This window comes from Bombyx mori, chromosome 3 (genome assembly GCF_030269925.1).
Source record: "Bombyx mori chromosome 3, ASM3026992v2".
Taxonomy (NCBI): domain Eukaryota; kingdom Metazoa; phylum Arthropoda; class Insecta; order Lepidoptera; family Bombycidae; genus Bombyx; species Bombyx mori.
Window position 1 is genome coordinate 8905860 of NC_085109.1, and position 16554 is coordinate 8922413.

The 16554-nt window shown below is 36.4% G+C and overlaps 1 protein-coding gene across 10 annotated transcripts in view; it reads right to left on the reverse strand.

Annotated features, from left to right (window-relative positions):
• Window positions 1–1060: 1060 nt before the first annotated feature.
• The window catches only part of LOC101735622 (histone-lysine N-methyltransferase PRDM16), a 153247-nt gene continuing 137753 nt past the window's right edge, over window positions 1061–16554 (reverse strand). For 6 of the 10 annotated variants that reach the window (XM_021351658.3, XM_062676129.1, XM_062676111.1 and 3 more), the window contains 4 exons: window positions 12968–13082; window positions 5449–5605; window positions 4562–4732; window positions 1061–4044 (listed from right to left, as the gene is read on the reverse strand). In XM_021351658.3, the coding sequence (XP_021207333.2) occupies window positions 2365–4044; window positions 4562–4732; window positions 5449–5605; window positions 12968–13082 (2123 nt within the window). In that variant the 3' untranslated portion in view covers window positions 1061–2364. The remainder of the gene's footprint in view (window positions 4045–4561; window positions 4733–5448; window positions 5606–12967; window positions 13083–16554) is intronic. The other 4 variants (XM_021351659.3, XM_062676120.1, XM_062676116.1 and 1 more) reach the window with 1 other exon arrangement.

Genomic DNA, 16554 nt, shown 5'->3' on the forward strand with positions numbered 1-16554 from the left:
TTTTCTGTGGTTACTTTTGCTACATAATTTTAGCACCAATGAGCTCATGTGAGTATTTCCTGTCTGTCTTTTTAATACTATTTTTTTTGCTTGGTCTGCATGTATATAGAGGAATCTTTAAATGTTATTTTCACCCCCTTCAAAGGGTCGGATTGATTTGACACACTTATCACGAACCGACGAAAGTACAATCTATACTAATATATAAATCTACAGTGGTTTTTACGGATGTTCCGTTATAACTACTGAATCATGCATTCGATTGACTTGATCCATGTAGAAAATACATACTTAATGGATATACTAATATTTATATGAGTGTTGAACTCCCTAATAATAATGATAATAAATAATAATGTTAATTTTAAATACCCAGCGAAGCGGCCCAGTATTGCTAGTAATTTAATAAAACTTACCGATTATCCTGCTGTATACCACGTATTAAGGCGTATACGCCATATGCACAACGGTAAATTAAAAATACAGAGCGAATAAAAAACATGTGTGCAATTCACACGTGGTAGAAGTGAAACCTTCCAAAATTAAAATACAATTATCCTAAACGTCTTAAGTATATGTAAAATTTTGTCATTAGTAAATAATTGTAAGGTAGCGCCCTCTGTGAATTGATATTTTAATTTCACGTATAATCCTAAATTAAAATTCACTACAAGAGCTTTCATACACACGTTAGTATTAAAAAATCTCACAGATGGCGCTGTATTAAATAGTATGTATATTTCTGTCTCATTCTTTGCTGGCTTCATCCTACACATTTTTGTATTTGTGTCTCTTACCTGTCGTTTTTTCTGTTGCATCCGGTTTGAAATCACAACGATTCTAAAGAAGTTTTCACTTCAAAATGCCCCGACACCACTAATTTCGAGCAGGTAGAAGCAGCAAACCATTTTGGGTGATTAGCAATATATTCGCTGTGGTTCTAGCATACTGGTTCTGGTTCTGACTCGACAGAATACTGGCCTGCCTTCGTAGGAAAAAATACATTCATTCCATTAAAGGTATACTTCATTGGATTAAATTAATTAAATAATACACTATATTCGGTTGTACTGTTTTATTTTTCAATGTGTTTACAATAATTGGAAATTGAAATAAAATTAAGAAGTATCGAGTGACGAACGCATACATTGTTTCCGTGACACTAATTAATATCTTAAATCATATTCTAGTGCGACTATATGTGATATATTAAAAGTTACGAACTTTATAAGCATTTGATTGATTTAATAAAATACACGAATAAGATTTAGAAAAACTACTTAAAAAATAATTTGATTTAGTTAAATCGTTGGAGATTTATAATATTTGTTTTCATGAAATTAAATTTCAATGTAAACTCGCGGAAAATTTATAAGTGATAAATTTAACCTATTTTTTCAATTGTTTTTATTTACATGAAAGTACAGTAAATTACAGAATAAAAGGTGGAATAGGAAGTGTTAAATTTTATATATTATTTAAAATCTAAATTATATTAAAATTCTAATACTCCTACATTTTTAATACAATTTCTAAAGTGAGCTTTGATTTTTATCAAAAAACATATGATATGCTTTTAATTTTAATTTAATGAAACTTCATACATGTACAACAACCGTGTAAATAACAACAAAAAATATTACTTTTAATTTCCTTAAAGACACAACTAAGCAATAACAATTTACATATAATATAGTTACAAATTCATTTTAATTATCATATAAAAATCGATATTACACAAATTAATTTGCAATCAATTACAAACGAAAACTTTGGTAAAAATTTAGACTAAATAAGATTTCTTTTCGATTTTCAAATCAAGACTAATTAATGTATGAAATAATTTTTTTATTACAAATAAAATCACTTCATTCTATCGAATTGCTGTATCAATAATCATTAAGTAAAACGTCGCACGCATCACTGGGACATATTTAAATTTAAAATTCTAATAGTATTTTTATTTATTTACAATCTAACATTAATATGTACACAAAGATTTTAGCTTATTTCACGAGAAGTGAACTAGGAACAAATATTTAAGTCACATTAAACATTTTTGTAACAATTACTGATTTTACGACAGAATCGATAATGTAGCTAAGATAACGTGATTATAAATCTATTGACCTCAAATCGACGTATTTACAACGTTTATCTTTATGACTACAGCATTTAATTTTTACATTAACTTTACAATTAACATTCAATGTCATGTATTATGCCCTTACAACACTGAACTGAATTCAGAAGGGTCTTTAGTCTTTATTATATAGGTACACTTCAACAAGTACTAGTAGAAGTTAATATCTAATACGTTAAAGAACTGTTGGATTTGGAAGGTAGTGAAGGATTCTGGGAGCGCTATGTAGAGATGGCGAGCGGCGGAGGTGAGCACGTCACCTTTCCCATGAAGGAACGGATATCATCAAAGTACGCATCGTCGCGCTCCGTATCTGCAGAACTCGGTGAATCGCCGCCTTCAGCCTCGTGCTTCTTCAAATGCCGATCGAGGTTTGTCTGCTGCCCGAAGCACCTATCACATAGCGGACACCGGAAAGGCCGCTCCTTGTTGTGAATGTTCCTCACGTGTCGCTGCAGATTCGACGAGATTGAAAACGAGCGCTCGCAGTATTTACATTTGTAGGGTTGCTCACCGGTGTGAGTGCGCAGATGCCGCGTCAGGTTGGCGCTGCGCGGGAAAACCTTCCCGCAGAACTTGCAGGCGTACTGATCCCGACCCTTCCTCGAGCCGGAGTTCAGTTCTCTGAACTTGGCGTACGCGCTCTGTTGCCGGTCCGGTCCGTCGGTACCCAGAAGGGGGGATAAAAAATTGAAAGGACTCGGAACGTAAGGAGAGTGTGATGCATTCAGGATAGACTCGGATGCGTGGAATGACGGAAATCTGGGGCGATACATCGCGTCAATGATGCTGTTGTGTTGAGGATGAACGGGCATGGGAAACGCAATTGACGGGGAGACCATCTGTGTGGGAGAGTCTCTCTTTGGCTCTACGCCCTCGACGTCCACATCAGTGGTGTCATTCTCGGGTGTCTTGCTTCTGGTGAGAGGACTCTCTGGTGGTGAATATGACTTGACAGAGTTACGAAAGGAACGGTCATCGTTTTCCGCTTCTGATTCTTTGTCGCTCTGTTTCTTTGTAACGGACAAGTCGAGAGGCTGGTCTGCTTCATCTTTTTTGGCATCTTCTTCCGCCTCAGAATACTCGGAAGCTTTATCGTCTTCCATTACATTCTTTGATAAATCTTTCGGTAAAGATGGAGAAGATGGTTTCACCCCCATAACTTCATTGTTGTTTAGTTTTAGTGAGAAGTTAAATGGAGACTTTCGTTTCATTTCGTCTCTTGTGAAATTGAATGGTACAATAGGAGTCTGCATTGCCATTATTGATGGATTGTGCTGCGTGGAAACTTCTTCAATTGATGGTGAAGACATTTTTTTGGATGTGCCCGGGTATTTACTAGGCGTGTTTCTATCAGAACTAGCACTGTCTTTCTTGTTCAATTCTGATTCAAAATCCTTCATTTTTTTCGAATCATCGAGGGACGTGCCGCTGTCCATGCTTTTGACAGACATTCTACCTTCTTGTTGCTTGGAAACTAAGTTAGCATTTGACATAGCAAGATCGTGTTCCATGGCCAATCTAGCGGCTCCTTGTACATTAAGGAATGGATTCAAAAAGTCAGGTGAATAAGCAGCAGCGGCTGCAGCCGATAGCAATGCTGGGTAGTGGGCAAACGTGTTATAATGCAACGGCAAAGTATGGCCTCTGTACATTGGGAATGGATTGGCGTTATTTGCAGGATTCATCGCAACGTTTGGCAAAGGTGGAATCGGGGGCAGTCCTTGCGGCATTTGTCCTCTTAAATTTACCGATGCCGTGGCAGTATCGCAGAATCTCTTGTGCTTGGTCAGGGATGCGTATGATGCGAAGGACTGTCCACACTTGCCGCATTCAACCACTGCACGACAGGCGACGTGCATGCGTTTATGGCGGCACAGATTTGAAAACTGAGTGTAGGCCTGTAATGACACAACATATATCATTCACATAGATGCTAAAACTAAGCTTTTATTCTGATAGCTTTATACTGTCTTGCTCAAATGTTTTTTTTTTTTTACAAAATCTTAGAACGCTTTCATTATAGAAGTACTTGATATATGATATACATGATAGTTATTTAAGTGTTTTGTTAGATAAAGTTAAGGAATATAAAGCGTTTAAAGATTTTGAGAAAGGTACCACCGCCCTGTCTATTTCTGCCGTGAAGCAGTAATGCGTTTCGGTTTAAAGGGTAGGGCAGCCGTTGTAACTATACTGAGACCTTAGAACTTATATCTCTAGGTGAGTGGCGCATTTACGTTGTAGATGTCTATGGGCTCCAGTAACCACTTAACACCAGGTGGGCTGTGAGCTCGTCCACCTACCTAAGCAATAATATGGTGATTATATACCCTAGATACCCTATATACCCTAGTATATACATATATATAATCACCATATTTCTAGATTTGCCAAGTAAAGATTAACAAAGCTGACCTTAAAGCAAACTTTGCACTGGAATGGCTTGACGCTGGAGTGTATGTGCGTGTGCTGCTTGAGGCCGGAGGAGGTGGCGAAGGTCTTGCCGCACTCGGGACAGGCGTGGCTGCGGGCGCCGACGTGCTGCACGCGGATGTGGCGCTGCAGGTTGGAAGGATCGGTAAACGCCTGAAATAACATCAGGTTTCGCGACACGTGAAATATTTACCGTTGCATTTACATTCTGCGCTTTCTTCATGTATGCCCAATTTTACGAGAAAAGACTTATTCGGTTTTTGTATTGAAACAAAAGGCTATTGGCAACTCAATGTGAGCATGATCGCCCGATCGAAACAGTTTAAGAATAGCATCAAGAAAAGGATACTATGGCCTCTGTGGTAGTAAACGCTTACCATCGCTTATAGATTTCAGTATTATGTGGGCCATAGCAAAACTTGAATGAATCCGCTTTAAATCCAAAGTATTTCGCAAAAACTATTTTTGATTGTATGAGCTTTGTACGAGTCTTTGGTCTTCAAAATAACCCCATTAAGAAACAACGCCTGAAATCATAAGCCTGAAATCCCAATACGTTCAGTAGCGTTGTATCTTTGGACCCATTCCAAAGATCCCCAGACGATTTGGGAACCCAACTTACGACTTCAGAGACAAAATTCGAGGGCCCCTTTTTAACAATGCTTCTAAAAAAAACTCTGATGATCGAATGGATGCGCATCTCCGGTACTTTCAACATACACCATTAACGGACTTTTCGTTCGAAACAGAAGTAAAGCGTACAGAAGTAAAGCATGAGAGACAGCAACAGATTACTTCACGTTAAGAATAAATGAAACACAGGCAACTGTAACTGGATTTAAACGGCGAAGTCGAGAACTACATCACACCTTGGGGCAGTTTTCGCAAGGATATTTCCTGATGTCGGTATGTGCGAGAGCGCGGTGTCTGAGTAGCAGCGCCCGTGAGCTGTACGAGCGGTTGCAGAGCTCGCAGTGGAAGGCACCGGCCGGCTGACCGTGACGCTGGATCAGATGCTGGTCGAGCCTGGAACAAACATTCATATCACTAAATCAGAGCCGTTTTTGATTATTTTTTTGGAACGAAGTTCCTTATGGACGATGCGGAAGGGTACACTAACCGGGAAAAAACGTCCGTAACGTAAGATTTTTATTAGTAATGCACACAGTGTACGACTTAACTTTGTAATAACGTACAAAAAATAACATATTTTTTATCGTTCATTGACCACGATCTCAGGGCGTTCGTATGCGCAATACACTAACTCTTATGCAAACAACCGTGAATGAAGTGTACCACAATAAGTTCGCACGTTACCGAATGACCGTGGGTTGTTGCGAAACCTCCAGTTTTCTTCTCTTTATACCTCGAAAAGAACTTAAAATTAATATTTTTATAATAAGGAACTTCGTTCCGATCCGGTGTCCCATCCGGGATCCCACGACACCACGCATCTTTTTTTTTTATTGCTTAGACTGATGATCAAGCTCACGGCCAAGGACGTCAGGAGGTTTAGTCATTACCAGAGCCCATGGATATCACACGTGAATGCCGCCACCTACCTTGAGACTTGAGGTGTGTCTCAATTGCACAGAAATTACGCAAATTCTCATTATTTTTTTAGCAAGCTTAGTTTTTATAATAGAGTTGTAGGGACACAGTTTGTTATGTAAACAAAATTGTTCGTAGTCATAACATGCGGCTACGCCCGCAAGCTCCGTTGCTTTTTACTTTTTAAGTTCAGTCGCGAATAAATGCTCCGATTAACCAGTTGTGTTATTAAATTATCTCACTTCCGATAACCCCCTAATTCCTGAACCATTTTTGACCACTACCAATATAACTCCTAAAGAGTATTCGGTATGCCTGCATAGTGGAAGTTATTCGTGAACATGAGCTGAATACGTATTTTAGTAGAAACTTTTGGTACGTATCTACGAGATTCAAACGCCGACAAAGTAACATCGTGTGATAATAGTACTCCAGCTGTCTTATCAATTTAGGACACGAAGACTTCTAACGGTTTAATTATTTATTTTTTGTTCATTTTGACCATACTATCAAATAACTTTCAATTTGAGTGCTGTAAAATTCAAATTGATATAATTTACATTTTCAGGTGAAAAAGCTCATTAGTGTGTAATTAAATTAAACAAAAACGTATGAATGTACTTGTTTCATAAGTTCTCCTGGGTTCATTTTGAAACACGAAATATGGTTATGTGTGAAAACAATATGACATTGACAACTGTATTTGTTAAGATTCAATGCATTCGGAAACGAGAACGCATTGAACACCAAAAAATAACCGACGCCATTAATAGACCTTATTATATCTTTAAACGAGCAATTCTTGTATATATATAACCTAAATATCGGAAACGGCTCCAACGATGTACATAAAATTTAGTATACAGGGGATTTCGGGGGCGATAAATCGATTTAGCTACGATTTATTTTCAGAAAATGTTGTTTTATTCGTGTTTTCAATAATTAGCTTTATCGATAATTAACTTAAACATAAACTTTTTTTTATTGAAAGAAAATAACAAATAATATAATATAATATCAATATGTAATTTGTATTTAAATATAATTTCTAAAAAAAAAACAATTTATAAAAAAAAACGAGCAAAGCTCCTCTAGTTTAAATTTAAATGAAGTAAAGATTGGCTAGCGAATCGAAAATTGGTTGGAAAGCTTGAAAGTCGTTAACTTTCATTGTGTTTGGTTAATTATTTATAATTTAGTGTTGGTCTAGTCATAAAATTTATAAAATATTGTCTAAATTGAACATAAAATCTAGGTAATACTAAAACAGTAAAACATAATTATCTCGACTAAACCACATTTTCAATATCATAAACCGATGTGATGTTTAATTTGGACGTTATAAACGAAATGCGCTCTATAAACTAGTTATTGGTGCTATATCAGCAGCAGCTCATGCACTTATTATCACTAAGTATAGACTTCATTTACTTTGCCTAGTTGATTATATTTTACGTACGCTTAAAGAACCAGCCCTACTGTTAGAACTAGGAAAAAATAATCAAAATAAGTATTCGTTAATATTAATCATTTTAATAATAATTACCAAACTATAGCATAATTACAACGGACTGAACTATGACCCCAAATCTCGTTCATATCTCATATTTTCAACCAATTAATTTAATATTACTATTGTAGTTATCTTTTTTATCTCTTTGTTACAAGAATGACTAATAGCTCAATTAATAATTTGCGTAATTACTGGTGGTAGGACCTCTTGTGAGTCCACACGGTTAGGTACCACCACCCCGCCTATTTCTGCCGTGAAGCAGTAATGCGTTTCGGTTTGAAGGGTCGGGAAGCCGTTGTAACTATACTGAGACCTTAGAACTTATATTTCAAGGCGGGTGGCGCATTTACGTTGTAGATGTCTATGGCCTCCAGTAACCACTTAGCACCAGGTGGGCTGTGAGCTTGTCCACCCACCTAAACAATAAAAATATATAATAAAATAACAACAAATATAAACAGAAAACCAATTAAAAGTCCTCACCGATAAACACAAGTTAAATCACTAGGGAAACAAGAAATTAAGTTAGCAGCAATATATGCATATAATTATATGTAAATAATATATAATAACTATGCTCCTTATTTTCTAAATAGGGACAATCTAAGTCAATATCTAAGCCCTGACGACATCTGATGGAAAACGTGTATCATTTTGCTAAGCGGCCTCAGTGAGTCTCCTTGACGTAACTGGTCCGCCACATGCAACCCTTACAGCCTCCGGCGATTTTCTAATGCTACACCTGCTACAACACGTTTATTGAGAATAAAACAAAAGTTCCTGTTCCATTGCCACTTTTGTCTGATAATTACTCCGATGATTGATACATAAAGATCAGTCGACATCGTAAAAGTCATTAGCGTTCCTACAACGGACACGATGAGACACGTTTTCATTCTTACGGACGGTTCGCCTTTCGTCGTATCTTTTAATTAATCTGAGAAATAAAATCGGCCGTCCGTAATGTAAGAGTCGTTTACGTGCTGTGCTGGCTGTCTGTCTGGTCGTCTATTGCGTATTCGTGCCGTCCTACACCTGACTGGTATTGCTAAGAAAGCTATTGCGTACGGTTCCGGATAGATGGTGGTCACTTTGGATTTCGATTACCTAACAGTTACCTTTCAACGATTAAATTCCAAATAAAATATTTTGTTTTTTTTTTTTGTTCCCATACAACCCACACGGAACCATTGAAACTGGATACAAAATTTCTAAGTTTTATATGAGGCCGTCAGCGCAAAAGTGGCCTTAGCTTATTATAGTTAGCATGGAGGCAATTAGGTTTGAATTTTCGTGAATTTGAATTTGAGTAGACAAAAAAAACAACACGCGCGAAAATAATGTTTACAAAGCTATCTGTTATCTATGGGTGAAACTATGGATAGGCCGGTTTTGCATCAAAATATATTATATTTTAAATAATTTCCAATATGCGTGATATAAGCTTGCATATAAAAAATTGTGGGTTAGGCCACTTTTGGGCTGATGGCCTCATATTACCAATTAATGATTTATTAATGATAAGAACTGTTCCGTTGAACAAGGAGACATGGAGAAGAAGACATGGAAAAGCATAGTGCATCAACACTTCAAACTAGACATGATCTTCGGCAATGAAGAGACCGACAAAGAAGAAGGAGAATGACAAAGAAAACTGCACTGCTTCAATCGCGTTACGGCTGTTTCACAACGAGCACAATTAGTTGAATCAATTCGAGATTTGGCAATATTTCTAACAATCGAGACAGTACACTCATTTATAGTAGTTATTTCGTAGATTGGTAATCAAAGCACGCGCACCGGTACAACAGACCGCCCCGGGGCTCGCTTACAACAGCTCCCATCTGTCAGAACAATCTGCGGCGGCAACCTCTGTTTTTTTTTTTCTTATTACAAACGCATACAACGTCTAAGTAAATGTTCCTAACAGAGATCGATTGTGTACGGTTTAATAGGCTGTTGCATAATTTACGTTTACAATTGAAAGTACGTTGCGAATTTGTTTTGTAGCTCATAATAAGCGTTTTGATTGGGACGGTATTGAGTGGCGTTATCATGATGGTCGCTCAGATTTAAAAAGGTTTAAATTTTTTTTTTTTTTATATTAAGCGACCCGTTTTCGTTTGAAGGGCAGGGAGATATTTGAAATCTGGAGCTGGGCGGCCCATCGGTGGCCCAAATGCTTGGAAGCCAAAAATGCAAGGCTCGTTTTGCAAAAAATTACAAATCACTTTTGATTATTTTAGATTTTTTTTTATTTTTATTGCTTAGGTGGGTGGACGAGCTCACAGCCCACCTGGTGTTAAGTGGTTACCGGGGCCCATAGACATCTACAACGTAAATGCGCCACCCACCTTGAGATATAAGTTCTAAAGTCTCAGTATAGTTACAACGGCTGCCCCACCCTTCGAACAGAAACGCTTTACTGCTTCACGGCAGAAATAGGCAGGGTGGTGGTACCTACCCGTGCAGACTCCCAAGAGGTCCTGCCACCAGTGAATAAATAAGAAAATGAATAATTAACTCTTGATCGTAACAAAAATGGCCTCGATCTCTCTTAGCTTCAGCGATAGCCTGATCATTGCAATAATCTACATGTTCTCGAATTGATAACATCCAATGAACAACTTTCGTTAGAAGTCGATCCATTAAGCTCCACCCACACGAGCCACCAGATGTGCATTAAAATGACGCATTTTAATTATTGAATTATTTATATGAAATACAAAAACACACTACATCGAGACAATATAATATTATTTCGATGCAATTCAATGATAAAAAAATCTGAGTAACATACTTTTAATACATATTTTTATCTACATAAAATATAATAGTCGATGTGTGTATGTCTCCTATAGATTCCAAAATGACTGGGTCAATTTCGATGAAATTTTGAGGAAATCTTCAAATTGCCCTGTGAAATAACGATCGGTTCAAAGTCTTCTCAAAGACTGGGCAGCAAAACGGGTCGGATTCGACTAGTTCAATAAACAGAAAACTTACTTATGGTTTTTTTTGTGTTTTAGTAAAAAAAAAAAAAGAAAAAAATAGATGATAGACGAACATACATTCTACCTGAAGTAGTGATTACAAGAGGCAATGACGAGAAGTAACACAACTAAAATACCTATATTTAGTCCTGCGATCGAAGACCCTAAGACCTTGGAAAAATAATCATTCTTATCTTTGATGTGCCTACAGCCTACCCTTGCGGACTAACAACCTCCCCTACTAAACGTTTAGTTGATTGATAAAATAGCAAAAATTTAAAATAGATTGACAAAAAAAGCGCGATTTTATTGCTTCGCTACGAATAATGAACTACCGACGAGTACGCTTACATTTTAATAATCGATTGTATATCCCGGTACAGCTAACAATCGTTTGGATTCCGTAGCTCAGTCGATGTTGCGATAAAATCGATATTGCTAACTCATGTACGATTTGTATCTGTCTTCAAGCTCTTCAGAAAACAATAGGATGTCTATATTAATTATTTTTAAAATGATTATTGTGTTTTGAATGTCTATGAGGAATTTTTTTTCAGAATGGTTTCTTTATTCAATTGAAACTCAAATAAATTAAGTAATTTATGTTAAGCATTACTTAACATCTCGTAAACATTTAGTTGTATATTAAATAAAATAAGCGTAAATTACATATAAAATCAAAGTTCTTTGTTGTCATTTGTATTGTGTAAAAAAAGCATAGGTACCTTTTTGATTTAGTAACAACGAAATATATCTGATATTTCTTCAAGGTGTTTGTTTAAGAATTTGTGGCTTAAAGAATAAGACGCCCAGTGGATGGCGGCACTAACGTGATCGATGTCTATGAGCCCCCGACGACCACTTAACATCAAGTGGGCCGTGAACTGGTCCACTCATCTAAACAATAAAGGCGTCACAATAGTGATGATCAAGCGAATCGTACCGAACACAGTGCAGAAAGTAAGAGTGATAAAAGATAAAGACAAGACCCAGAGTGAGAGTGAGAGAGAGAGAGAATAACAAAAATTGTAATAAAAGAAAAAAAGTTTACAGTTTTTTACATATCAATGATACTGTTTAGGTAGTTAAGATATGTGTATGATATAAAATTGCTCGTGTTTTTGCGGGTATAGGACCAGAGGAGAGGAGATCATACAAATAAGGGAAAAATATAAAAGAATCATGATTATATAATAGAAGACAGAAAAAGAGGTTGTGGATGCCTGTTAATTGTCTAGATACGAACAATAAAAATTGAATTGTTAAATAAATATTATCTGACAACCGTATGGTGCACAGAATTACTATTAAAAGGGCATAGAAGTTCTAGGAGAGCTAAAAATCCAAATAAAAAGGATAATAGTCAGGGGCAAAAATACGAGGACTGAAACGCGTAATTATCTATCTAATCATATTTTAATTGTATGTGTCTCTATATCTCTTTGTATGTTTTTAGGAATAGAACGTATAACATGCTACCATCTAAATTGTTTTTTTTTTTGTAGACACCAAGAAAGCTTATAAACTGGCCAAAATTTAGCAATTCTGTTCATTAATCCAAATAACGTAATATTGTAACGGTTTTTTCTTTGTATGAATAAAATAAATAATCATAAAAATTCGTTATGGGTTTATGCATAGTTCTTGTAAAAATATTGTTATTAGATACAGACGAAATACGAATAATTTAGTGACGTTTAGGATACAACACAGACCACAGATCGAAAGTCATGTTTGAATCGTTAAGCGCTAGTGATGGCGCGATACGACTATGTGTGCATGTCGATAATCTCGATATCGTGCATTATTGACAACCCAACGCTGTTCTAATAAATATGATGACACACCACGAATGGCCGATGATAATCGTCACCAATAATGAATTCACGATAATTGTTTTTTCGTGACGACCCAGTAAGGTATGTTTATAAGCCGATGCTCCATAAACTCTATTTAAGATTCACATATTTTGTATATAAATAGTAATAATAATATCATACAGTAAACACAGTCGAAGGGTTAATAGTGATAATGAGTATTTTTGAAGCTTATTATATCTTGCAGTCTTAATGAAGTTAATCTTTCAGACAATAAGAAATCTAACATTTTATTGTATTCTGAAATCAATTAATGTACGCCAAAAATGTCACAGGTGTTACCGGTCCCGGCTAACAAAAAATCATCAGTGTTTCTCTTGATATTAGATCAAATGGGTGTCAATTAGAATATTGGAATATATATATTTTATAAAATTATTATGTAACTTGATTAGTCTGCGCTTCTCTACGTAGAAAAATGTACTCTAAATCTTACGTCATTAAAGTTACTTACAGTTCTATATTAGCGCAAGGAGCGTCGCAGAAGGAACACCTTGGCTCTGTGTCTTCTCTGTCTTCTTCTTCAGTTATCGACTGGGAGCTGAACTTTTCGCTGGTTGCTTGACGCTCTGAAAATTGCAATAGTAAAGTTCGGATCAGTTTATTTTCTAACTTTGATACTTTGAAACTTGTTGCATAACAACAGTAATCCTTAAAACCAAGAAATATTAAAATATTATTACTGGTGTTAGGACCTCTTGTGAGTCCGCGCGGGTAGGTACCGCCACCCTGCCTATTTCTGCCGTGAAGCAGTAATGCGTTTCGGTTTGAAGGGTGGGGCAGCCGTTGTAACTATACTGAGACCTTAGAACTTATCTCAAGGTGGGTGGCACATTTACGTTGTAGATGTCTATGGGCTCCAGTAACCACTCAATATCAGGTGGGCCGTGAGCTCGTCCACCCATCAGAGCAATAAAAAAAAATAGAGTGAGACCCGTAAAATTTCTAAATGCCCGCAATTAGTCAATATACGGACACTTCAAGACTTCACCTGAAAGTGGGCGGCGATATTCACGTTATGATGCCTATGAGCTCTTCTCACTTAGCACCATTAACTCGCCAACGATCCAATATATAAATTAAATTTCATTAATCTGGCTAGTTGAAAGCCATCCATCATTACTATCTTGAATTCATGATGTATCATAAGTAAAAACATAATAATATTAAGAAAGAAAATTGAGTTACAACATAACTGTAAAGATTTTAAGTCGCCTCTTCAGGCATAAAGAAAGTTTGGTCATAAGCTATCCCATTCTCTGTGTTATTATCTGGATATGCTAAATAAACGGATTAATGCAACAAACCGCCAGTTATTATACTGAAGACTTGTAACAGGACACATAACTCATTGTAGATAGTCTAACGTATTGACACGTGTTAATTCGTTATTTATCGAGTCCCCAGACAAGAGTGCAGTTCGTTAGCGACTATGTAAATACGCGGCTACCAACACTATGTCTTGCTATCGGCGAAAATTGACGTGAAATAATGCTCCGATGCTGTATGCTGATGTGTTTGAATATTCAAGCGATCGGCGGCGTTAGCTGTCGAAGCTCTAACATCGCCTTTTTGAAGTTTCAAAGAGAATACAAATATAAAAACTCCGAAATCAAATTTAATTATGCTAAATTTAATCGTCACTAGAGGTCCCGCAGTAGTCGAAATTCGACTATAATTAATTGGAATTGTATAATAAGTTTGTACACTATTATGATTGTATTTTATACATCTATAATCACAAATTTCGCCGAGGCTACACTATAAAAAAATATTAATAATGACAAACAATATTTAATCTATTCTCAATATGACCACAGACGTCAAGAATAAAAGTTTGACAATAAATAGTATGCATGCGTGTGTGCGTCAAATACATGGTATGTAGTGTGTGTAATGTTTTCTTTATTGATTTAATGTATCTTTTATGCATTATTTTAAAAAAAGATTAGCATTGTACACTTTTTCTCTATATTCTCTATAAGTGTGGAAAATTTCATACTCCTCCGTCAGCGCAATTTTCATAAAAAGGGATACAAAGTTTTTGCTTCACGTATTAATATATAGATTGTTAACTTGCTGTACTTATTTCCTTAATAACAGTTTTCGTTTTTATTACAGCACGTGTTTCAACTATAAAACACATTTAACTAGATAATTACGGATGTTTCTTTAAACGGTACATAACAACGCCCTCATACACACAAATATGTGTGTGAGTGTGTGTGTGTGTGTACATGCAGAGCCGCTTATCTCGCGCTGACAACGATCTAGCATCGAAGACGATATTTATGACTGCATGATCACGACCCAAACGTCGGAAGTACGAAATGGTTCGCATTGACACATGCAGAATTAATACAGTCACGACGAAAGAGGCCACGCCTCGAGCATTGTCTGACGAAAGCCGCGTCCGTGATAAGGCAAGGCTGATAACGTGATATCATCAGGGAAATATGAATGGGCGATGTCAGCATCGTGATCCCTGATATGTGAAGGAATTTGTCGTCGCTCGGGAATATCATTGCCTCAGACACGTCGCTCTAATTATATTCTAGATTTGAATTATATCTCAAGGTGGGTGGCGCATTTACGTTGTAGATGTCTATGGGCTTCAGTAACCACTTAACATCAGGTGGACTGTGAGCTCACCACGCATCTAAGCAACAAAAAAATATTAAAAAAATCAACTTGTCATCAACAACAACCAATTATGTTTTTTTTTTATATATATATCTATACCGATCCATCTATCTATATTTGAGAAGCAAGTTGTATGAAAAATCTTATCCGTTCTATCATCAATTTAGTTTATAAATAAATAAATCCTACCTAAGCTTCCGAAGATTCGATCGGTATTTTAAATGGTCACGTCACAGGAGCACTTCAAAGGTCAACCAAACTGTATATGATGGCACAAAACACTGAAGTGTTGGTTACAAATTATCAGGGGCACGCCACCCCCACCCCACCTGCGAGGTGAGGGTTAATATGCTCACTTGACCCGGCATTTGCATCGGGGAAAATAGTAAAAATCACTTGTGCGTGACTAATTCAGCGTATGTAGGTTTAAAAATTTAAGTACCTATGCACTTAAATCTGTTGGTAGATCACGATAATGCTGACGAGGCAGTAATGAATTGGCACACAAGCAACTCTTTTGCTTATTCTTAAATACCTACCGGACATGATTTTAAAGGTTCGAGGTAACAGATAAAAAATTAATGTATGTCACTTCCTAAACTTAACTCAGATAGGAGTTCTTGTTAGTCTGCAGTGGTAGGTACCATCATCATGCCTATTTCTACCGTGAAGCAGTAGTTTCTGTTTCAATCGTGGGGCAGCCGTCGTCTGTGAAAGCCTTAGAACTCATGTCTCTTGAGACACCTTGGTGGGCAGCCGCATTTACATTGATGATGTCTATAGGTTCGGGCAACCACTTAACATCAGGTGGGGCGTGAGCTCGTTCACCTATCTAAGAAATAAAACATAAAAACAGCAATTCGAAATAGAGTTAGAATATACGGGTATGCAATGCAAGAACAATAGGAATCCCAATTCCAAAAGGAATTATTTAAAAATATTGTAATCTTTAAAAAAATTAAGTTAAAAAAATATATGTACATAGACAGCAAGATCATAACGCAGAGTTTGTAGCCTTAGAGAAACAGCAATCAAAATCGTTGAACACTTTTGCTAAAAGCACAGCGAGAATTCTTTTTGTTGAATGTAGTTTTTTAATTTTTATTTCTTGTTTCAAAATTTGTAATAAAGGTTATAAATAATATATTTTTAGATTTTCACGTGTCGTAGTCATTACTTTGAGGGTAGTTAGCAAAATATGTCGTGGAATAACGTATTTTCATGACCACGAAACACTGAAGTAGGAAACTTATGGAAATGAAACGTCAACAAAAAATTCGTGCCACTGTGACGTCATCTGGTCACAAAACATGGCGGTTTTAGTGCTGCCCAGAAGATTTTAATGTTAGTAGGTTTTATCGATAAACGTTCTTGGCTCGTTTTATTTTAAATATTGTT